At 51.5% G+C, this 23,589-nt stretch overlaps 1 protein-coding gene across 1 annotated transcript in view; it reads right to left on the bottom strand.

Moving 5' to 3' along the window:
• Positions 1-5,702: 5,702 nt before the first annotated feature.
• Positions 5,703-23,589, bottom strand: part of TLL2 (tolloid like 2) — a 119,290-nt gene continuing 101,403 nt past the window's right edge. Inside the window, exons 14-21 of the mRNA XM_040624553.1 lie at positions 17,503-17,628; positions 16,611-16,771; positions 15,807-15,987; positions 14,315-14,440; positions 12,157-12,284; positions 9,054-9,267; positions 7,426-7,676; positions 5,703-5,923 (exon numbers count right to left, since the gene is read on the bottom strand). Of these exons, the coding sequence (XP_040480487.1) occupies positions 5,789-5,923; positions 7,426-7,676; positions 9,054-9,267; positions 12,157-12,284; positions 14,315-14,440; positions 15,807-15,987; positions 16,611-16,771; positions 17,503-17,628 (1,322 nt within the window). The 3' untranslated portion in view covers positions 5,703-5,788. The remainder of the gene's footprint in view (positions 5,924-7,425; positions 7,677-9,053; positions 9,268-12,156; positions 12,285-14,314; positions 14,441-15,806; positions 15,988-16,610; positions 16,772-17,502; positions 17,629-23,589) is intronic.

Here is a 23,589-nt window from a genome sequence, read left to right as displayed (position 1 = left end):
CTGGGCAGGGTTCTGGGCCTTGGCGATGAAGACAAACGAGGCCCCAGCTCTTGGTGAGTGTATTACGTTCCAGCAAGTGCAGGTGGACCCCAATCAGAACACATGAGACCCTCTAGGAGAGGAGCAGACGGAGTGATCGGAATGATGGGGAAACTGTTGCTTTCGATGCCCCTAAGAGATGACACTTAAGATGTGTGTGAAAGAGAAGAGGGTCCCAGGCAGAGGGAACAGTGTATGCAAAGCTCTAGGGCTGAAGCAGGCACAGCCCGGAAGGATGTGTGTGTCCCTAAAGCAACATAAACCAGGAGAGTGACGTCAAAAGGAGTAAGTTACAGAAAGAAAACAAACGAACAAAGAAAAAAAGAGACAAATGAAAAAACAGAGTCTTCACTATCAAGAACAAACTGGTGGCTCCTGGGGGACAGGGGGTGGGGGATGGGTGAAATAGGTGATGGGGATTAAGAGCACACTTACCATGATGAGCACTGAGTGATGTACAGAATTGTTGAATCGCTCTATCGTACTCCTCAAACTGCTATAACATGGTATGTTAACTGCACTGGAAATAAGCAAACAGAATGTCTTAACAACAACAACAGACAGAGTGAGCTAGGGGCCGGATGGGGCGAGCATGGCAGGGCGCGGTGAGATCTCCATCGTCTAGCACTGGGACGTCTTTCACGAGTCTAAGTGCAAGCAGGCTAGGTGATGTTGACGAGGATCGCCTGGCTTCCCTGTGAAGGCCGGGTTTACAAGGGTAGGGTGTCAACCCAGAGCCCGGCGGCAGCGTGCGAGTGAGCGCTGATGTCCCCGGGACAGGGGCAGGGGAAATGGAGAGCAGTGAATGGGTTTGTGACTTACTGTGCAGTAGAGGTGGTGAGATCTGACAGTGGAGTAAAATGTGCAGAAGGAAGCTGACTCCGGGGTTTGGGGCTTGGCTCACGGAAGGCACAGGGGCACTGTGTGTGCAGGCAGGTGGTACTGGAAAAATGGATGTGGGGTGCTGGGCTCCAGGCCCGAGGATACCGTACCAAGCAAGAGCCACATGGCCTGTGCTCTGTGCTTCACGGGGCTTCCGGTTCCCAAGACTCCATGGTGATGTTTCTGCCGACGTCCTGCTGTCTGGAGGTCATGGAGACAAGAGTTCAGACAGGCCCGTGTTCAACGCCTTAGCTGCAGTTGTGGACACCGCATGGTCTTAGGCAAGTAAAGTAACGTCTTCCAGTCTCGGTCTCAATCTGTAAAGTGGGGCTAATAAAGTTTATAATGACTAGTGAAATCAGCACAGCTGGTACGGAATGTGCCTCTAACTTTGCTGGGTGGGCATAGAACCCCACCTGGCCCTGGGCGCTGCACCAAGGGACTCTAGGGCATGGACCCCACCCCTCTGGCTAGGCTGTCTGTGGTGGCTATGGCCAGTGAGGTCCTTGTTGACTCTGTTTACTTTACAACCCCTGACCACCACCTCTCCCTCCCATGGACAGATGATTCCTTTAGGAGAATTGCTAAGGCTTCTAGTCAGTGGTCCACTGGCCAAGTATCCGGGCCAGTCGTGGTTCTCTGGTCACAACGGACTATGATTAACTTAAGAAGGGGACTTTATTGGCTGGGGATAGCAGAGCTCACAGAAAGAAGCAGGCTCTGGGAAGGTGGAGCGAGGTTGCTCCTGAGGCTTCAGCAGCAGAGACCCTTCCACCGTCTTCTCAGGATAGCCTCCCAGGGAAAATGAGCTCCAGAACATCTCAGCCCTTTAGCCCCTTGATCAAGACTTCCATTCCAGGAAGAGAATCTGATCTGGCTGGCTTGGGTCACGTGACCCAGGAGGCCACGCCCTCCCGTTGGAGACTACGTGACTGCAAGAAGAGAAGTCCTAAAACCCTGATACGCCACACGCGGCACAAAACAGTTGCAGAAATAGCTCTGCATTTAGGTAATTTTGCATTAAGACCGATCTGAGCGTTTTAAAAAACACGGTTCCTTATTACCCTTCCCTGATAGGACCCACAACATTCTAAACATACCCCAAGGTCTCCTCAACTGGTCAACCTGAGAAGACTCTCCTTGATTAGATGGAATCTCTGTCCTTGGGTTAAAAATGAGCCTGTATCACAGGAAATAAGTGAGATATTCAATTTGCTATATTTGAAGGGGGCTTATTCCACGCGCTATTTATAAAGGTCCTCCTTGGGGGTTAATGCAGCGCCCCAGGATTACACCAGCTGGGTGTCATTTCTACCCCTAGGCCTGTGCGGGGAGTAGGACTGGCTGCCAGAGCCCAGAGAGGGAGAGGCCACCTTACAGGAGCTGTGACCTTGAGTTTTAGATGCCACCTGTGGTCCTCAGGCACAGAAACAGGTGGAGACAAGTAGAAAGAGGTGCTGAGGGACAGACCGACGGCATCTACCACATGGAGCATGGTCACCACACTAACCAGTTCCACAACAAGTATGCGGTCAGTTCTCCAGCCAGTTTGGATTCAAGAAAGGGGGCAACTTTGAAGCCATCTTTAGCTTTGCTCATGACTCTCTGGGTCCAATAGGAGCTCTGTTCTGAACCAGGCACTGGGTACTCACCAGAGGGTAGAAAGCCACTGAGAAGATCCCCCTTTTTCTATCCTCAAGTCTTATAGCATGAGAGGAAATTATCTCCAAGAGGACCACTCTTGTCTGAACCAGTGATACAAACCCAGGACACATCCATAAATCCACATTCTTTAATGAAACAATTCTTTCTAGACAGACGAGTTAGCTCCTCTCCACTTTCTCTTTGAGACTAATGTTTCATGAAATGTAAAATTACACAAAATAAAAAGTACAATATATTTATAGATAGCACTCTAAACAGTTTTTCTTTTTTAAAAAGAAACCTTTTAGGCATTTGGGATTATTTTTCAGAAGCTTGGTCTACCAAGGAAACTTGAAAAACAAGGGAGCTGAAGCCAAGGGAACATTTGTTCACAAACTGGACAACAATACCATGAATTATTTGAGACTTATCAAATGGACCAGATCAATGGCAAATCCCAGAGTGAATTTGCTCATTAATAGGGTTTTACAAACAACTTAAACAGGCTGAGCGTTTCATGAGTAAGATGAAATTTAACGTTAGAAGAAAATGGTTTTATAGTGAATCAATGCACAGCCTTGTCTTCTCCATTTGGAGAAACTCCACAGGCTAAAGTTAGTTCCAGACCCTCACCCTGACCTGGGATTCAGTCTCTAGCTTCTGCCAGACCAGATCACACTAGAATTGGACCAGGCGGATGACCCAGACTCCAAGTATTTCATCAGGTCATCGAAGTAATTCTGTGAACCAGAGCTAGTCTTAGAGCCTGTGACATCCCCAAGGCCTAGCACCCAATTAAAGGACAAAGCAGCCTGGCGCAAGGTCCCCTGTGAGGAGCTTTGGCCAGGGGCCTGGGTCTTCCTGCGAGTGGACCTTCTCTCCACAAGCCAGGGCATCAATCCCTGAGCGAGCTTCCCGGGGAGCGGTCTGGCCGGCCCCAGCTGAATCAGGGCTTGTCTTGTCTGGGAGTACGTCACTCGCAGAAGGCCTAAATAAAGGTTTTCATAAGTGTCCCATTGTTTCAAGTTGGCCAAGTTGGGTGTTTTTGAAAATACTCATACTACAGAGATAGAAATAAGTACCATTGTTTCACGGGGGCGGCCAAAGCTGGGGCAGAGCCAACTCTGTGTCTGACTCTCTCCCACTTGTCCATGGATTTCACTGATTTTATTCAGGCTTTTAAGGGGTCGAAACAACAGAATTTTCCTGTCGTTGAACAAAGACCTCTAATAGCCTTATGTATTCTGGTTTCAGCTTCAGTGTTGACAGATATGATGAGACAAAGTAAAACCCCAGAAAATACAAAAATCTGAGAGCTGGGATCCATCTTAGCAGGCAGGTTGGACCACAAGCCAAGGGGCTCCCGTTGCTGAGTCCGAGGGCCCCCGGGGCAGGGCCTAGGATTTGTCTCGATGGGAGAACTCAGGCCGAATCTCCATCCAGGGCCAAGAGAGGGCTTGGCGAACGACACACATAAAATGCAGGGCTGCTCCAGGAGGCCTGCTCAGTAAAGCTACTACAGTCAGCGGGTCGGCATCTGTCACACTGCATCGGTTAAGGCTCTGACAGCTGGTCCTTTACATACATACATATATACAGACATATATTATTATTAATAATCATACTTTGAATTTTTTTCTGTTTTAAGGAAAAAATATTTCCATGCACTTCTTCTACCTTTCTTCGTATTATCCTTCGTTTGTTTTACTCCCAGCCATCATTTTAATTAGACATAGTCCTCTGGGGGCATATTCTGATCTTTAAAAAATATAACTTTTAAGCTTTTACAAATACTTTGTTTAAAATGATGTCACTTCACCCCAAAGGAATTCTGGTGCTTGGGAGCTATCTCGGGTCTCACACGGAAAATACTCTCGTGTGCTGTCCTGTGCTCAATACCAACCCAACAGGACTTATGTAAACATCATTTAAAATTATTCCAACATAAATACTCTTTTAAAGCTAACATACCACAGCTTTTAGCTCATAATGCCCATAGATGCCTTAATGAAATGCCATTCAAAACTACCTCACTGTTTAAAGTACACCGAGAGGTTCTAAAATTATGTAAACAACATCCTCTACATTTCTCTAGCATGGTGAATTCTCGTGGCAGGTAGGTGATTGACTACCAGTTAGCCTGAGTGAAGTTACCCATGCACTCTTTAACCTGATTGGTGACAGGAAGTTAGTCACAGGTTGACTTATCCCACTGATGATGATTCTTACATGACTTATAATTAACCAGTCTTCAACAGGGTTCGCCCCACGAGGGTCCTGAGCTGGTCCCTCAGAGGCTGTCTTTGCACATGTTGCAAATGCAGTTTGAATCAGTTGTCTGGAAGTCAAGGTCAACCACAGAAAATACCTCCAAAGCTGGAAGAGGAAATGGTCTTCTAAGCCCATGGAATCCCAAGCATGGGGTGGGGGTGGGGTCTTCTCAAGTCAGCCAGGAAAGGAGTATCAGGAGGAGCCAGGATGTTTCCTTCTCGGCACACCGGGGACTCTCATCAGCAGATGTGTTGCTGGAATTCACAGTGGATGCCCTAGCCTCCTTTGCAAGTAGGTATGGGGGATACCCAAAGTGGCAAGGAGACCAATGACACAGAGGGAAGGCTTGATGTCTGCTAGTGTGGTGACAATGACGCTCACTCCGGCTCCCTGTGCACACTGCTTCCTGCGGGTTCCTCTTCAGGCCTGACATCCGTGTTCTCAGGTTTCTTGGTTGACATGTCCCTGGCAGACAGAAAGCAGAAGTCTCCAGCCAAAGCTATGAGTAACGAATCAGCCATGGCCAAGAATTTATCCTCATGGCTCAATGTGGACAGAAGACAGCCTGAGTCTCCAGGACACGATCACATTGCCAGGCACCTACCAAAGCACGTCCAGAAACAGAGGAGTGACCAACCCAAGGGCTGGCTTTTTGCCCCATGGGAGCAGCAGACAAGGAGAATCAGTGTGACCAGCCATAGCTTGAGTGGTAAGTGACTTCAAAACCTTCATCTTCTCTCAAAGTCCATGGTGGATAACATTGTAGCCAGAATCAAAGAAACATCTTCCCTCCTCCTTTTTGGCGGAACTTCACCAGATACATACCTCCAAGACTAGATTTTGAGTTTTTGTTTGAGAAAAAAAAAAACCTCTACACTGGTTTAGGGCAGATTCACAAGGTGCTATTGTTAAAGAACACATTCTCAGTGCCTGTCTTTCACGAACATCGATGTTATTTCTTCATGTGCAGGGCATCCTGGAACTTGGTGCTGGTGTACCGGGCGTGAAAGCCCTTCTTGTTGATGGTGTCGTCCGTGTGGAACTGAATCATCAGAGAATCTCCTGCAGAGTAGATCTCTTCCAATGGCTGAGGAAAGGGCAAAAGAAAACCAGGGGGGGTCAGGTGAGTTGGCTGTGGCTGGAGTTTTAAACACAGAGGATGAGACAGAGGTTACATGAGGACATAGGCAGGCCAGTGCCGCCACGGGGCGTCCCTAGCACCAGAGACTCTGTAGGGCAGTGACACAGCTCCTTTTCAAAGGAAAACATTGCCAGTTCTGCTCCAGAGAAAAGCTCCCCAGGCCCTACATTTTCAAAGACAGTCCCAGACGTGCAGCTCACATGGAATCTATGGATTTCGAAGGGCACAGATGGGCTGGGGACCACTCCGAGTGCTTTCAGACCTCACCTCAGGTAAACTTGACAAGGGGGGTGCTGTCCCCATTCTACATGAAAGGAAACCGAAACTCAAGTTCACACAGCCAGGCAGGACCCAAGCTCAGGTCTTTCTGACTGTGAAGTCACCATTGGGATCGATCTCCCAGCGGACCAAACCCCGAGGCCCAGCCTGAGGCCTATGTCCTGTCCAAGGCGAAACATGGCACAGAGCCTCTACATTTGTCACAGAGGTTTCGCCAAGGGCTCAATGAAGGGGAGCCAGGCTCCGAGGCTGCTGTCTGCCAGGGCACAGCGGGACCCAACTGGGCTTCCCACACAGTTCACTGCTCGGGACTCTCCAAGGTTTTCCTCTGCGTGTGGGCCCCACTTTCTGAAAGACTTTATCAAAGGCATGGCATTGGTTAGGTCACACTTTGTCATCCTTTCTTTTCGGGAGGGAAGATGATGGGAAATTATTCAGAGACTGATATAAATGCCATTTTGAGGTTCTGATCAGCACGAGAAGCACAAGTGACTCCAAAATGAGCTAACATAAATTCAGCCGACAGCACAGAAGCTTGTGCGATAGCCCCGGAGGCAGAGACAAGGACAGGACAGGGGTGCGGTGGGAGCGGCGCCCAGCGTGGTGCGGCCGAGCGTGACCAGGACCCTGTGCTGGCCGGTCCACACACTTGCCCCGGGTGCCAGCTGTATACCAGCTTCTACATCAGGTGCTGGAAAACAGTGAACAACACAGGCCGGCCCTGCCCGGGCTAAGTGGCTGAGGAGAGAGGTGACAATGAGAAAAATGTTGAGGACCTGGAGCCTAAGTCTGTGTTTCCAGTGAGATTCGTCATTCCCGTAGGCATTTGGAGTCGCCCGGGGAGAGAATTGTGAATATATGGGATATACAAAAGCATGACTTAAAACAAGTTTTAAAGCCTCAAGGCCAAATAAAAATGGAGGGGGAGGCAGGGAACCCTTTGCAAACATGGGAGGAAAATCCTCAAGGAAGGCGCGCTTACACAGCCTGCATCAGAAGGGGGCCCTCCTGATCGGCTCCCAGGCTACTCCCCGCCTCCTCTCCGGCCCCCTCTCCCCTTCCCCAGTTCACTGCAGCAGGGCTCCAGCAGTGGGGGCCCCAGCACGGTGTGTCTCACGCTCTGAGTCTTCAGCCTTCCACCTGACCCGGCTGGCACCTCAAGCACTCACCCCCGAGCCACAGAAGCGGCCGAGCCTGGGCGCCGTGCTGTCGTAGCCGTCGTAGGCCTCCATGTAGTCATAGCCACAGTCGGCCTCCTCCTCCACCTCAAAGGTCCGGAAGATCAACTCGACTCCATAGCCGTCCTCTGCCACGATCACCCAGTCACAGTGGGCCTGGCTCGGGTAGTTGTTGTCCCCAAACTGGGCATGGGAATACAGCTCTTTGGTCTGCACTTCAGCCTTCAGCCTGCCCCCGCACTCTGGAGCAGAGAGAGAGCCGCCTCGTCCCCTTGGCACAGAGACCCGTGGGCCACCTCCACCCACTTCCCAGCCCTGGCCTTCTCTCTTCACACCCTGATGCCTGCCAGCTTTCTCTACGAGGCCTTGTGCGTGCCTGTGGGAAAGTCTGGCAGGTTTCATCATCCCATTTTACAGAGGAGTAAACAGAGGCCTATAGGTCTGAGTTTCAAGGCTTACGGGGGGGTCCCCTTTGGCCCTTCCCACCTAAGGCCCTATGTTCCTGGATTGGGTCATATAAGGCCTCTGGGGAATTCCTGAGCAAGCTACTGAAAAAAGCTGGCTGGCTGGATCTCTACCACCTAATTCCCTGGAAGTGCTGGAAGCACAGAGAAGCTCCCGAGCCCCAGCTACTAACTGTAATTTGTCACTGTTGCCAACAGAGGGCACCAAAAGCACATAGAACTACTGGTAATCCCTCAAACCCAGAAACCTGATTATAGAGGGACTTGCTCTGCATCTGGCAGTGCGGAGTAGTCTCACTTTGAGGCTCCCGGGGGTGTCACAAGTGACCTGGGCCTCATCCTTTGGGCTTGTATTCTGTAGCGCTGGCTTCTGAGTTTGTGACTAGGACCCCAGAGAGCGATTAGAGACCCTAATCCGGTTGGCCTGGGTCTCACCCTATCTTGTCTAGGCCACTAGAGACCACATAATATAAATGGAGAAATGAGAGTGATCACAGATTAGAGAGCACCAGACATTCTGAAGGCAAGTTCCTCCACTGCCTGTCCTCCATGTGCTCCACACCCACAAGGGGCCCAGCTCCCCGCGGTGTGGCTTCTCTGTGGCCCAGTGACACTGTCAGGCCCAGCTGGCCCCAGTGCTGCCTGACTGCCAACTCTTAACCCCATGTGCTCTTCTGGAGAATTTCCTCCAGGTCTGAGCTGTCTTTGGGAAATTTCAAGTCCCCGAGATGTGACATGTCAAGTGGAGGAAAAGTAATGCGTAATAGAAACATTTTCCATTTTCCAGAACTGGGCCTTAGGAGGTAATGGGCTGCTCCCCACCCCTCAGTTCCCAGACTTTGGGATTTCATGGACCAGCAAGATTACAAACAAGTTTTGGAAAGAGGCTGGAAGGAAGGGAGGAAGGAAGGGCGGGCAGAAAGAGGTGTGGCACCAACAAAGTGTGGCCCACTTTAAATGTCGTCAGTTAAGGACATTCAAAGAAAACCGCTTCCCCCTATGGTTGCCCACGTTTCATTTTTAAAGGGACATTTGATCGCCCACCTCCCATCCCCCCGTGTCAGCAGGAGTGGCGGTTGTTTTCCCGCGTCCATCACCATCTACGTCCAGCTCCCGTGGGCCTCAGCGGGCCGCAGGGCACCCCGGCTCCCGAACCTGTGCTGTGTACCGCCTGGAAGCCTCTCCTCTGCACAGACGCATCCGAATAAAACCTGAGAAACAGGCTGCTGCCTGAAGCCACCACGGGGTCCGGTTTCTTGCTGCCGCAGAAGCGGCCGAGGCTGGGGGCCAGGCTGTCGGGCCCGTCGTACAGCTCCAGGTGGTCATAGGCACATTCTTGGTGCTGCTCGATCTCAAACTCATTAAACGTCTGGGGACAGAAGAGCCGAAAGTGAGGCAGGGGCCTGGTGCTCAGTCGGGGCGAGGGCCGCCTCTCCGGGGGCTGGGAGAGAACGGGGCACACAGGACACTCTCTCTTGGTCCCCAAACAACCCTACGAGGTAGTCACATGAGCGACTGCTGCTATGAGCACTTTGCAGGTGAGACGGCCGGGTTCCCAGAGCTGAGATGCTTGTGGTCATCTCTGCTCCCCTATCCCGTCACAAGGTTCCTTCTCACTTAATGATGACAGCAGCAAAGAGCAAACACTCACTCCGGGTCAGGAGCTGTCTCAAGTGCTTTACAAATATAACCTCACAGAATCCTCAGGCCCCTGTGCTGTGTCTACTGCTACCATCCCCACTATACAGATGAGGAAACTGAGGTGCAGAGCAATCAGGTGACTTGCCCAATCAAGTGACTGGCCCACTGGTAGAGCTGGGCCATGACCAGGAGGTCTGGCTGCAGAGCCCCCGCCCTCAACCTCTGTGCTGTGCGATCCTTGAGCACAAATGATAGGATGAGGCTGTATGAAGGGCACGCTGTTCCTCGTCTATATCCTCATGGTGGCTGACATTTGAGGAGAGTTTTTTCCCATGCAGAGTCCTGTGCCAAATGTTCATGAACATTTTCTCACTTAATTCTGATGATGCTGTGGGGGAAGAGCTAGTATTAGACCCAATGTGCAGAAGGGGAAACTGAGTCTTATAGAAATGTCTTGCCTAAGCTCACTCCTCCAAGCTAGAGGAGGCTAGAGCTGGATTTGAGCCCCAGCCAGCCTGACTCCAGCCCACACTCCTAACCAACACCAGGCTATACTGCCCACCTCCTCCCTGTCCCCCCAAAGCTGGCCAGCGGAGCCCCTCCATTCCAGGCCATGCACCAAGCTTCACAACCCCAAATGTATTCTTAGGGACTGGGCAGCTGAATGACTGGTGGCCTGCCCACGGCTGCCACGGAGATGGGACAAGGTGCGAGGGGACAGTGTTAAATGAAGGCTTGGACCAAATGACAGAGCAGGAAGAAAGGACATTAGTGGGGGGCAAGGGGGGTCTGAGTTCATAAGAGAGTTGCTGGAGAGACAAGATAGGGATGGAAGTGGAGATCATTAGCAGTGCAGGCTTTCACAGGAATGATAAACAGTAGAAACAGGCAAAGCTCTTCACACGTTATAGAAGGGGAGCTGGGTTTGACGGTGGTATAGACAGTGGGCAGGAGCAGGAGGGGAGCCCAGCAGCATCAGGGTGGATGATGCAATGGGAGGAACACCCATGGGACACCCTGTAGCTGCCCCCACACAGTGAAACACCATTTTCTTGGGAAGTATTCAACTCACATTTTCTGGTAGCAAAAATAGCGTGACCAAGATCCCCACCATGCACTTCCCAAGGAAGTTTTTTTAAAAACTAGCACACGCAAGTACGAACGTCTATAAATTTGAGATCTGGCCTAACTCTGGCCCCTGTGATCAGCTGCTTTAGTTCCTTAGCACTGTAAAGAAGGGGAAGACGGTCCGCAACTACTCAAATCTTGAGGCCTCTGGACAGAAAGCGCGGCTTCCAGTTGTGCAGGCTGCTCATTCCCACCCCCATTCCTCCGGCGGGGAGGATGCGGGGCGCCATTCCTCCGCCAACGCCGGAGATGTACGTTGCCATTGCGAACCTTCTCCAGCAGAGGGCAGCGTTGGCGGGAGAGCACTAAATTCACCCTCACCAAGATTCAAGGCTGTTCTGACACCCAGAAAAGCCGCCGAAAGCATTTCCCACATGGGCAGCCGTGCATATGAGGTGCCCGCTGTGAGCACCCTGTGGTCATGGGCTCTGCCTTCGCCACCCCTCGCCGCCCCGGGCCTGGCACAGCCAGACACCAGCACCTGTGCTCTGCTGTGGGCGTCCATTCACCCACCTGTCCTGCTCACGGCTCCCACCCGCCAGTGAACACCCTGGCAAGCCCCCGGGCCATTGTCTGCTTATCATTACGTTCTCCTTTGTTCTCTTCCATTCTCCCTGCATTTTTGGCCCATACTTCAGAGGAACATCCATATGCCTTCTGGAGAGCTTACAAATCTCCAGAGTCAGAAGGACCTATTTTAAAAATGTCTGTCTGGAGTATACCTTCTCCAGCTGGCAAGAGGGTTTGTTTTACACTCCAGGACCCGGGAGTCTCTGGGGCTGAGAAATGAGACTTGCACCAGACTCATGCCCGGTGATGTGCACACCTATAATCATATGCATGAGAGACTTTAATTTTTTAATTCAAGAGAATTAGCATAAATAACTTAACCTCCTATTGTTAATTTTTAAAATGTAAGTTATCAAGGAATATGAATGATAAGAGTCCATTCGAGAAGTTTGGGCAAGAAAAACGATATATATTTTTCCCATGCTTGTACCTACATTATTGTATGTGCATAGGAAATTTCTGGTAGAATTTACCAAAAAAAAAAAAAAAAGTTCAGAGAGGTCATTTCTGAAGTGGGCACGGGGGAATCTAGAAGCTTTTGATTTCCACTTTCCAATGCTCTGTACTGGTTACTTTTTTTTTAACCTTGAGAATGTATTGTTCTGTGACAAATTACAACTGGAAACAACTGAATGTCAGCTCTTCCGAGCTGTGCTGTGAATGCTCCCCTTGGACCGCTACCTCTGCAAACAGGTGCTATTTAGAGGGCTTTTCTTACCCCCACCTCTGAATTCTGCGCAGCAGCCCCACGAGGGAGGCTTCATCAGCATCCTCATTTTCCATATAATGAAAAGAGTTCTGGAAGTGTTGAATAACCTTCTCCAGTTTCAGAGCTGGGGAGTGGCAGAGCAGAGACTGGACCCCCTGTCCGTCTGAAACCAAAGTGTGCTACAGTCTGTCAACTATGAAAATGACTCACGAGTTTCACCCGGTGGCCCGCGGTGGAAGAGATGTTCCAGGTACACTCCCTCCGACTGGGGTACTTGTCGGGCCAGTTGGGGCTCGCCAGGGTACCCTCTGCACTGCTGATCTTGTGCGCACAGCCAGCTGGAGGGGGATGTGGAGACACATGCAGAGAGAAGCAGTTCACTGGTGGGCAGCAGAGGCCCTGTGGGGGAGTCTCCGTCTCTCATTCTTATTTGTCATGGGGTCATTATCAAATGTGGGGGCAGGGGTCAGCCTGAGTCAAGTGTCCTCCGGCTAGAGAGTTGTTGATTTATTTGGTTTTGCTCTCTTCCTGCTGGCGGCTCAGGGGGCTCATTTTTCCCACTCCTACTATTCACGTCATGGTTATCGTTGCAAAGATGGTAGTTAGTGGTTGAGATCACAGGCACTGGGGTCAAATGGACTTTGGTCTCACTGCCTGCAAGCCGTGGGACTTTGGGCACTTTCCTAAGCCTTGGTGTCCTTATCTGTAAGAGGGGTGCCAACTTCGCAGGGGGATATGTGGACTAAATGAGATAATACATGTAAAAGGCTTAGCAAGTGCCACGGAAGGTCTTCATCACTACGCCTTCCATGTATATTTCTTTTAGGTTTTCAAAGCAGTTTCATTCGGAGGCTACAGGTGTTGTCCTGGTTATGGTGCTGTTAGCAAAGAGGGATCCCACGACTAGCTCAGTTTTCTGCATTTTGGTCAACAGCTAGAACGTGTGCTGGGCTCGATGCTAAGCATTTGAATGCTTTCCCTTACCTGATCCTTCTCACTTTGCAAATGAGGAAATACCTTTAAAGAGGGTGAGTGACTCACTGGGAAGGGGCGGGACTGGATCTTGAACCCAGGCCTGCCTTTGGTGTAAATGATTAGGAAACAGAGGGAGCTGAGGGTGTGCAGACCCACCCCCAGCCCTATCGCCTACTCTGGCCTGCGGCTGCAGGACAAGGTGCCAGAGGCAGCAGTTGAGGGTGGGTCAGGGGAAGTGGGAGGGGGTAGGCAGCAACTGGAGGGACGTCCCTGCTCATGGCTGCCTGCACTCTGCAGCCACACAGAGGACAAATGCCAACAGGGGCTCAGCGTCTGGGACAGTTGCTGTCACACCCCCACCCCACCCCTTGGAGGAGCCCGTAGGAAGGCCACCACTGTTCGGCTGGCGGGACCTTAGTGGGGTTAAATCCATGCTAGCCTCCCCCACACCACAGGAAGCAAGCCTTGTTCTGGCCCGGGCCCACCTCACAGAGTTTGACAAAGACTTTGAAGTTCCAGAATGATGTGTCCTTCCAAGTTCTTCCAACCTGCTTCCCAACCAACCCAAAACAACCATATCTGTGTCACAGGCCTGGGCTTGGAGGGTGGCCGCACGTTGCTGTCTTAGCTCCTCCTGTAAAACGCCAGGTAGGCCCGATCAGACCCTGTGCACCCCTGTCAAGTCTCCGAACTTTGAAATGCTTATCCCAGAGAGGGGGTGTGGAGTCTTCACCCCTTCCCTTCCCCTGACCTCTGCAGGGCCTTGTGCTGGGCCTGTGTGCTTATCAGAGATGCTCAAACTCCCTTCACGGGGCAGGGTGAGAACAGAGGGAGGCTCTTTCCAGAACGACTGGACATTCAAAGGTATTTGACCTTGAACTCCCAGTAGTAAATGAAGCAGGGAGCAATCTCTTTCAAAATTCTATTTCACTATTAGACCTGCATATGATAATAAATATTATGTCATAGATGGTTGATAGGTATTGACATGTCAAGTGCTTAATTGATGCCAGATTGTCTGAAATACTTTCTAGGCATGGTTTCATTTACTCCTCATACACCTTTAAGAAGAGGGTCTGTTTGGTTCCTTTTAAACAGAAGAGAAAAGGAAGCTCAGAGAGGTGAAGTAACTTGCCCAAGGTCACACAGCCGGTAAGTAGCAGAATCATGTCGTCTGATTCTGGAGCCTGGGGGTGTACCCACTTTGCAGTAGTAACCCCAGGAGCATACTCGAGGGCACCGAAGCCTCCTGGAGGAGGGAGCTGCCCTGGGGAATACCGCGCTTCGGCAGGAGGGAGGGCAGACCAGAAGGGCCCCTCACGGGCACTCTTGCACAGGTGCACACTCTGGCGGCCACGGCCAGCCTGGCCTCCCAGCCGTGGTGTAGCCTCACCTTCCTTGCAGTCGTGCCCGTTCTCGTGGAGCCGGTACCCGTTCCTACACCGGCACAGGTAGCTCCCAGACGTGTTGACGCACTCGTGCTGGCACCCGCCGTTGTCCTTGGCGCACTCGTCCTTGTCTGCGGAGATCGACAGGCTCTCAGGGGAAACGCCTCCTTGGGAAACCCCTCACACCTTAGAACTCCACTCAGAAGTAGCCTCTGCCAGGGAGGCTCCCTGATTGCCCTGATGTGGGGAATCCCCTTCCTGGGCTGGACGGGGGCAGCACCTGTCGGATGGTGCCTGGTCCTGCTGTATTTGAATTCCGCATGCGCCTAAAGCACTTGAATGAACCTGTACGTCCTTTAACCCTGCTGCCCGCCAAAACAAGGAGCTCCTTAAAGGATAGACCACTATTAAGAATAGTCTTGGTAACAATAATAAAAGTAACTGCAACATATTGAATATTTATGTGATGGGCACTTCCTGACGCATGCTCTATACAGCATCTAAGTCTGTTCTCATATAACCTGAGGAGCCAGGTGACTATGTCCCCATTTTACAGGTAAGGAAACTGAGGCTGAGGACACTAAAATGCCCAGGGCCACTCAGTGAGCGAGCAGCCTGTGTGACTCGGAAGCCTGGGCTCCTCCTCCCTGACCACACGCCACCTCCAGCCTGTGGAGTAGGGAAGCGTGCGGGCCACATCTGGCCACGCGATGGTCCTGCTCTGCCACTCCCAGCTGTTGTGCCCTTGGGCAGTCCTTGACTTCTGTGCCTCAGCTGCCTCACCTGTAAAGTGGAGCCCGTACAGGTGTCCTCACCTCACAGGGGCTGTTGCGAGGAGGAAAGGAATCGGTACAGGGAAAGCACTTAGAGCAGTGTCCAGCTCAGAGTAAGCGTTAGCCTGTATTTGTTCTGATGTCCGAACTCAAGTCCCAGCTGTTGTTGTCACTGTGGTTCTTGTAGCTCCAGCCAGCTTCTTCCTGCGATAACCGAGGACCGGCCTCCCCCCCCGGCCCCCGACACCGGGATGACTCTGGGGGCCAGTGTGTCTACCCACCCTCACCATACCCTGTGGTAACATGACACCGAACACTTTGGGTCTTAGTTTCATGAGGACAACGAAGAGACCTTAAGGAATAAAGAGGTGAAGCCCACCGAATACTTACACACAGGAATCACTAGCTAGTTAGAGGCTAGGAAGGAGTCTCCCAAAGCCTTTAGAGCCCTGCCCACACCTTGGTGCAGATTTCCGGCCTCCACGACCGCGAGAGAATACATTTCTGTTGTTTCAAGCCACATACTGTGTGGCAGGGTGTTATGGCAGCCCTGTAATAATAATATAGCCACCAATATAAAAAATCTCAGATCCAGGCATGCCCCCTCCAAGGCAAAATACTGTGAGGGTAGGGGCGGTGGGCAGAGAGGGGTGGGCAGGTGCCCCAGAGGCTGAGAGCCTACACAGCCATGGTGACCCGTGACCTTGCCTCCAAACCCGCACACCTGAGAAGAAGTGGGCTCTGAAGCCGCGTTTGGAGACCGTGTTGTCCGACTTGAACTCCACACGCATGTTGTTGCTCTGGGAGGTGATGACCTCGGGCATCTCAGAGCCGCAGAACTTGCCGTGCAGCCTGGCGTCAGGGGATAGGCCGCTGCGTACCTCCACGAAGTCGTACTTACAGACCTGCAAGGGAGTGCCGTGGGGAGCCCCCTGGTACTCCCACGGCTCCGCCCCTGACTCCCTGCAGGAGCCCCTTCCTTACAGCCACTCCCTGCCCAGTGGCCAGACTGGCTCAGCCAGGTCCAGTGGTCCTCTCGACTCTTACTGGGATCCCTCTGGCCCAAGGTGTAGACATGGGGCACTCATGCCTAGCACTCTGGCTGGGGCGGGGCTCTACCTAGGCCTTGGCTGACTTGGTCATCCCATGACCACTGCCCAAGGGACGGGACAGGCAATTCATACCATCCCGGTCCCCAGCTGCATCTCATCCCCTCCGTTCCCCTCAGCGGGACACTAACCCCCAGACTCCTACTCCAGGGGACAGACAGACTTGTCCGGACCACCTTCCACCCCCAAGACCTGCCCCCTCCGCTCTGGTCCCGATTCTCCTTGGACTTATCAGTGACAAGAGGAGCAAAGCACTGTGTCTGCAGCAGGTGTGCAGCTGAAACCACTACACCAAACTCTCCCCAGATTCTGCCCTGCAGAGAGTCCACGACTGTAGGAAGCTCCCCCTGCCTGCTGAGCCCCTCGCTGGTTTGCAGCCCTGAGCCACATCCCAGCACAATCAGAGCGCAGAAGCGTACATCATTGCCTTCCAGTTCAAACACTTCAAACTGAAGGGAGATCCGGTACTGAGCAGGGGCCACCACATGCCACACGCAGTGCTTGTTTGTGGGGTACTCCTTCGGCCACCCAGGGCTGGTGATGGTTCCGTTCAGCTTGGTAATAAAACCGCCACAGGCCACTGCACGGGAGAAACAGAAGCAAAGTTCATTTGGTTTTAGTTCCAAGTGACTGCGATTTCCCCCAAGCAGCAATAAGCCCTGCTGTTCTTTAATAATAAAAAAAAAAAGTTTGACAATCTGAACTGATTAATCCAGCATCCTTTCTTCTCGTCTTGACTGGCTTCAGCTGAGGGTTTGATGGATGACGCTGAGGACAAGTTTTTACCGCTTTGTAAAATGACAATGGCTCTGGGCTTGCCTGTCACTCAGTGGCCGAGCTGGGGGCTCCCCATGACTTGGACCAAGGAGACTGAGGAATGTTAGCAGCAAGCCATGCACCTTACCTGGCTACGTGAACAAGCCGCATCACGCAGGTGGGCAAGGAACACGGAACACCAGCCCCGCAGAAATGGAATGAGTGAAATGAGCCATTCGTTGTATCACACGAAAGTGCTCATAGTTTTTCTGTGCTTTTATTTTTTATCTGAATAATCGTGTGAATTTTTCACAGCCGCAGAGGAAAATAAAGCGTGACTCTAGTTGCAGTGTCTAGGGTGGAGTTCTTAGAATCTGGGCAGCCCTCTCAACGTTTGTGACTTGATGGAGTTGCTGGTCCTTCCAAGAGCCGGGGGCGCCCTCCATCACAGATCACGTCAGCTCGCAGCCAGCCCACGGCCCCGTCTCCTCCCCACTTCTCCTAACACTTGTCCCTTGTCCCTTCCCATTCTAGCTTGGCAGGCCCAACACCAACCTCCACACGTCTTCTTATCGGCGGCCAGCTCGTAGCCAGGATCGCACGCGCACTTGAAGCTGCCCAGGGTGTTCACACAGCGCTGCTCACACCCGCCATGATCCGGCCAGGAACACTCGTCTACCTCTGTTGGAGAGGAAGGGACCCCGGCTAAATTACTGCAGGGCCGCCTGGTCTGCTCCCCGTCCCATGCCCCATCCCAGGGGCGCCAGCAGATGTCCTCTAAGAACAAGGACGGCTCCTGGGGACCCCTTCTCCGGGAGGCTCATGTCCACGTCTCAGAAACCAGCAGCAGCCAACGCGGAGGTCTTGAGAACATAAGAGTAACTTGTTAGCCAGAAGCAGGGCTCCTCCGGAGGAGATCAGGCCTGGATAATTTTATCCTTGGAAGGGTTCGGTCAGGGTATACAGTGTGATTTTTTAAAAATCTCAGAGGTCCCACACCAAAACCATCATCAGTTTTAATGCCATGCACCTGCGGGTCTCCCCAAATATGGAATCATAGGGACATTAAGCGAAGGGTAAGAACAAAGGGACACATTTCTAGATGAAGACGTAGACGTATTTTCTAGAGATAGAACCAGAACTTGTGATTTCATATTTTAGAAATAATCTGAATGGTGTGCCCAGGGAGATCTTCAAGGTTACAAAAAAGGCTGAGCTCTTAGGTCAGGCCACAGTGAGACTGTATTAGCAGGGGACTTGGATGGGATTCGGCACTGACAAGTGTCTAGGGATATGTTTGGGGCAATTGAAGGTAGGATGCCAGGAGAGCGGTCCTAAGGAAGAACACGGGATCATTGGAGAATCTGCCTGGAAATGTCAGCCCGTGCATCACTGGAGGAAAGAAAACCCAGGCTGTGGGCATCTCCAAGAAGAGGATCGGAAAGAAAAGGAAAAACTCATCGTTTTTGTTGCCACGCTCTGCTGCATCTATCCCTGAGAGGAGACACTGTGGCCTCACTGAGCCAGAGAGCCAAGTGAAGGCACAACAAATCCCTGAGGCATCTCCAAAAACAAGACAAACCCAAAAAAGCCCAGTCTGGGAGGAAGGAAGGGTGGGGTGGCGTTGGTTCATAAGCCACGGAAGGTAGGAACAGAGCAGGCACAGGCTTGGCCGCAAAACCTTCAAAGCCCACATTACACACAAAATGAGAGAAATCAGGACATCTTAGAGCTGGTAAAGTCCTGGAAAGAACCCCCAGTCCTGCCCTCACACAGCGATCCTTTTAATAACATTTCTTATGGATGGTTTTGCAGACCCTGCTGGAAATCAATCACCCAGAAATAAGACTCTCACTGCTTTTCAGAAGTATTTCTTATCCTTTGAAGTCTGAATTGTCAAAATTCTGGTCCCTTGCAACGTCCATCCCACTGGTCCTGCAGCACAAGCAAACCCTTCGACCGGGCTGGCTCCCTCTGTGCTGCCCTTTTCCCACTCACGCAGACCCATTTCCTTCCAGTCTTCCTCATCTACAGTCTTGTCTACCTGCTCGCTCTTCACTAAAGAACAGTGTGTGACTATCCCATCATTTCACACAGTGGGCAATAAACTTAGGTAATTCTAAGAGTGATGTGCTGTTGGGCTCAGCCAAAGCTTAAATAAATTGGCCAGTAGGGGGACTGAGTGTAGGAAACATGCTTTAGGCAGGGGGTTGACGTTATCCATGGCCTCGAATAAATACAAGTATGAAGTATGCTAAAATAGTAACAATCCTGCAATTACTTATTGCTTTACAACAGGCAAAGTACTTTCTTTGGCATTTTCTAGAAAGTATAGAAGGAGGAGAATCAATAAGAAGAAAATGGAAAGAATCCAGGCTTCTAGACTGAGCCAGACAGACCTCAGTTGGATCCATACTGGATCTTGCCCCCAACAAATTCGGTGATTTAACCTTTCTGAGCCTTCCTCCTGCTTTAAAATGAGAATCGTACCTGCTTTTAGGGTTGTGGGGGTTGAAATGATGTGTGTGAAGTCCCTCACCTACAGACATCCAATCTACCATAGCTCTCACTACAGACAACAGCCGGGTTGCTTTCGAAATCCCAGAGGGTAGAAAAACACAATGATGAGGGCAGTGAAAAGGATAAGGTTACCTGGGCATACCTGAATCAGGTGAGAGCAGAGTAGTACAGGCCTGAGGAGGGGAGAGAGACAAGGCAGAAACAGAAAGAAGGACACTGCGTCAAAGATGGGCCACTGGAGGAAGAGATGGGCAGGAAGGCAGCGCAGCAGAGTCAATAAACTGGCAGGTGGGTGCGGGGAGGGCAGAAAAGAATGATGGAAAAAGCCCATCAAAATAGACCAAGATAAACATGGGATCAAGTCGGAGGCAAGGGGGAGACTCCGATGCTGGAAGACGATAGAGCTATGGGAAGGACACACTTTTGTCATAGGCAAGAAAGGGAAGACCACATATGAGCAAGTTTCCGGGTGCCATCTTAACAAAGTGTGGGGGGAGAAAGGATGGTAGATTGGATTTGGGACTAAAGCAAAGGGAATATAGTTCCTCCAGGGACTAGAAGGGTGGGATGTTTGGCCCAGGAAGGTGGGTGAAAGATACAGAGTTATATCTGAGCTCCCTCCAGTAAGAGAAGTGGGATGTTTGGCCATTTTCAACCCTACTCCAACTTGGTGGATGGCATGGAAGTGCACCAGGGGCCCTACTCTCAGTGGGAGCCTGGGTGCCCTTGGAATCCCCTCCACACAGTGTTAGAGCAGCATCTGCTCCAAGCCCACAGATTCACACTTGCTCCGGGCTACGGTGGTCAAGGCCAAGCCTCCTAGAAAAATCTGGGAGAGTGTGAGGGGTAGGAGAAAAAGCTGAACGAGAGAGGGCTCAGCCTTGCAGAGTGGTAGCTCTGTCTTCTTTGCCTTCTTTGAGCGGTATTAGTAAAAGAAGGAACCATCCCATGCTTAATGAGATGGCTCAGGTAGGATGACAATTGTTTCAGAGAGAGTTAAGGAATGAGAAGGTAGAGCACATCCCTAAGCTTTGGCAGAAACACCTGAGGGAAGCCAGTCCCTCTTATCAACACCCCACGGTGGTCCATGGGCACTGGGAAAGAGGATTGAAGGGGTCAAGGGGGGAACCATATTTCTTATGTGAGGAGTGTGAGACCCAAATGGCCAACCCTCAATGCTGCCATCTCCTGAAGTAAGTGGAGATGAGCTCTGCCTGCTGCCAGGCCTGAGGGCTCTGAGGGAGACCGCCATCTGGCACCGGGAGAGGGATGCAGAAGCCAGTTGGCACCTTGGTCAGTGCCATGCGCCAGCTGGGCTCTGGGCAGGGCCTCCTGCCAACTGGCACCAAGGCAAGAGTTTCTTTGGCTTGGTCCAACTCTTGTGATGGACTTTGTAGTTCACCTTCCAGTTTCTTTCACTGGAGAAGTCCTGACACACGCACTGGGCACTGTGTGTTCCCAGGACAGCCTACTGATGGCGTTTCTCGAAAGAGGCTGGGCAGAGGAAGCTGGCTGTGTCCAGTCCCAAGGTCTGCACTGACCAACGTGGTCTCCAGCAACCCGTGTGGCTGTTAAACACTTGAAATGTAGCTAGTCTGAATTCAGGTGTGCTGTGAGTGTAGAAAGACACTGGATATCCAAGACTTAGAATAAAAAAAACCCCATAAAGTATGCCACTAATGTGGTGTATATTAATTACTATTAAAATGACAATATTGCCTGTGATGGTACATTATATTGGGTTAAATAAGATATATTCAAATAATTCCACCTGTTTCTTTTTTGGGAAGGGGATAAGGTGGCTGCCAGACAGTTTAAAATTACATAGGTGGCTCACCTTTGTGACCTGCCTCCTATTTCTGTTGGACAGCACTGCTCTAGACTGTGGTCTCGCCTCATTCTTCCTCCTGGGAACCCCGAAAAGGAGGCAGAGAAAGCAGCAGGAAGCCCAGCCCACAAGTGAGGAACCTGAGCCTCATTTACTCATCTCCGGCCCAGGAGGACTTATGGGGCCCGGTGCGGGCCAGGCGCTGGGAGTACAGGGAGAACAAAGCAGGTACGACCCAGTCTCGGAAAGGAAAACTGACCTGCCTGAGAGCAGACACCTGTGAGGGAGGAAGGCAGGACGAAAATCCAAAGCTCGGATGCCACATCCAAGGCCCTTTCCCCCAGGTTCCCGTGGTATCCGGAGGGCAGAAAGGTGACAAGTGTCAGAATCAAATCACAAACACTAATGAGAAAGTCAACCCCCCTCGCTTGACTTGCCTGTGACTCCTGTGTCTCTGCAGCGGGAAGAAGGCGCTGTGGGGCCTGCAGATCCTGGGACTGTTCCCACTCCGCCCCCTGAGAGCTTCCATTTCCTCAACTGTGAAAGGGATGGGTAATACTAATGCCCACCACGGGGCTGTTCTGAGGAGAAAGTGAGATCGCTCACGCGGTTTCTGGCACACTCACTAGAGTCCTTTGTCTCCCCTCTAAGAGGTCCCCCGAGGCTTCCACCAGTCCTGGTTCCTCTTTTAGGATTCAGGGTCAAGCTCACTGACATGAAAGAGACATCAAGCAGGGCCCGTGCATTAAGTTAGTGTAGAAGGGCCTCAGTTAACACCTTCATGGGCATCTAAAGAGATGTTTGCAAGCTGAGAACTGAAATGCCCTTGAAGTGTGAGTCTGGGCACAGTGGCCCCACCCCCAGGCTGAGTACCTCCGAGGCCCGCACGTCTGTGGCCGGGCCACCGCCCATTTGCCTGTAGTCCTCGTTCGCCAGCCTGGGCTCTTGAGGACGCCTGTGGTTTCCTCTGTGTCCCCAGCCCTGAGCACAGCACCTGACACATGGCTTGATCACTGCTGAATGAATGCTGCCTGTGGCAGAGGGAGAAGATGGTATCTTCCAACCCGCAAACGCAGCTGGCTATCGTGGGGACCCAGAGCAAGCTGGCTCGGTGCCTTACACGCCAGCGCCGCCTCACAGAGGGATGCCCGCCTGTCCGCGGCCTCGCCTGGCCTCACCAGTATGGTTGCTGCAAAAACATGCGGGGAGCTCAACTAACTCTGAATTTAAGATGAACATTTCTTATGTCTTAGCAACGTGTGCAATATTTGGGACATGCTTATACTAAAAGATCATTCTTCATCTTAAATTCAAATTTAACTGGGCATCCTCCCCCTTTTTTTTTAAATCTGGTGACCCTAATCTCCAGCTTTAGTCGGTCTCTCAAAACCATGCATCACCAATTAGCCGCAGCACCAGGAATGAGGTGTGGGTGGGTTGGTGCTACGGATTACTACCTCCCCAACACCTAATTTACAGAGCGGAGGGTGGAAGTCAGAGGAGGAGGACAGAATTAGAATAAATCCTTCTAATCATTTGTGACATGATTAAGTCATGATTAAGCAAAATCAGGCCTCCTGAAGCCGTCCACGTCCTGGTCCTTGGAACCTGCGAATGGGTTAGCTTACTTGGCAAAAAGGACTTTGCAAATGCGATTAAATTAAGGATCTTGAAATAGGAGATTATCCTGGGTTCTGTGGGTGGGCCCGATTCACCGCACGGGGCCTTATGTCTGAAAGAGGGAAGAGGACAGGCAGGGGCAGAGAAAGAGGCGCGGCCCTGGACGCAGGGGTGCGTGACGCAGCAAAGACTGCGCGATGGCAAAGACTCAACTGGCCAGCGCTGGCTTGAAGATGGAGGGGCACCCGAGCCAAGAAATGCGGGGGCCTCCTCGAGACGCAGGAAAGTGCAAGGAATTCTGACCTCCAGAACTGGAAGATGATAAAGCGTTGGTCTAAGCCTCCACGTTTGTGGTAATTTGCTACGGCAGCCCCAAGAAACTGATACATGGCGACAGCAAGAAGAGATCGCCACTTCTCTTCTGCCAGAGGTAACAATAACCACTTCAGAGCCTCCTTCAGCAGACAGCTCACGGGACTGACATTATACGATGTGCATTCGCTCACACCGTTTCATTTTCTCCTGACAGCTCCGCAATAGCCTCGTATGTCATTTCTAGAAGTGGACCATTTGGGGTTCAGAGAGGTTGTGTCACTTGCTTAAGGCCACCCAGCGAGTGTCGCTGCTATGTCACACGTGGTCTGGGCCAGGTGGGGCGCAGACTGTGAATTTCC

This window comes from Ursus maritimus, unplaced genomic scaffold (genome assembly GCF_017311325.1).
Source record: "Ursus maritimus isolate PB19 unplaced genomic scaffold, ASM1731132v1 scaffold_7, whole genome shotgun sequence".
Taxonomy (NCBI): Eukaryota; Metazoa; Chordata; class Mammalia; order Carnivora; family Ursidae; genus Ursus; species Ursus maritimus.
Note: the sequence above shows the minus strand (reverse complement) of the source record. Positions and strands in the feature narration are given on the sequence as shown.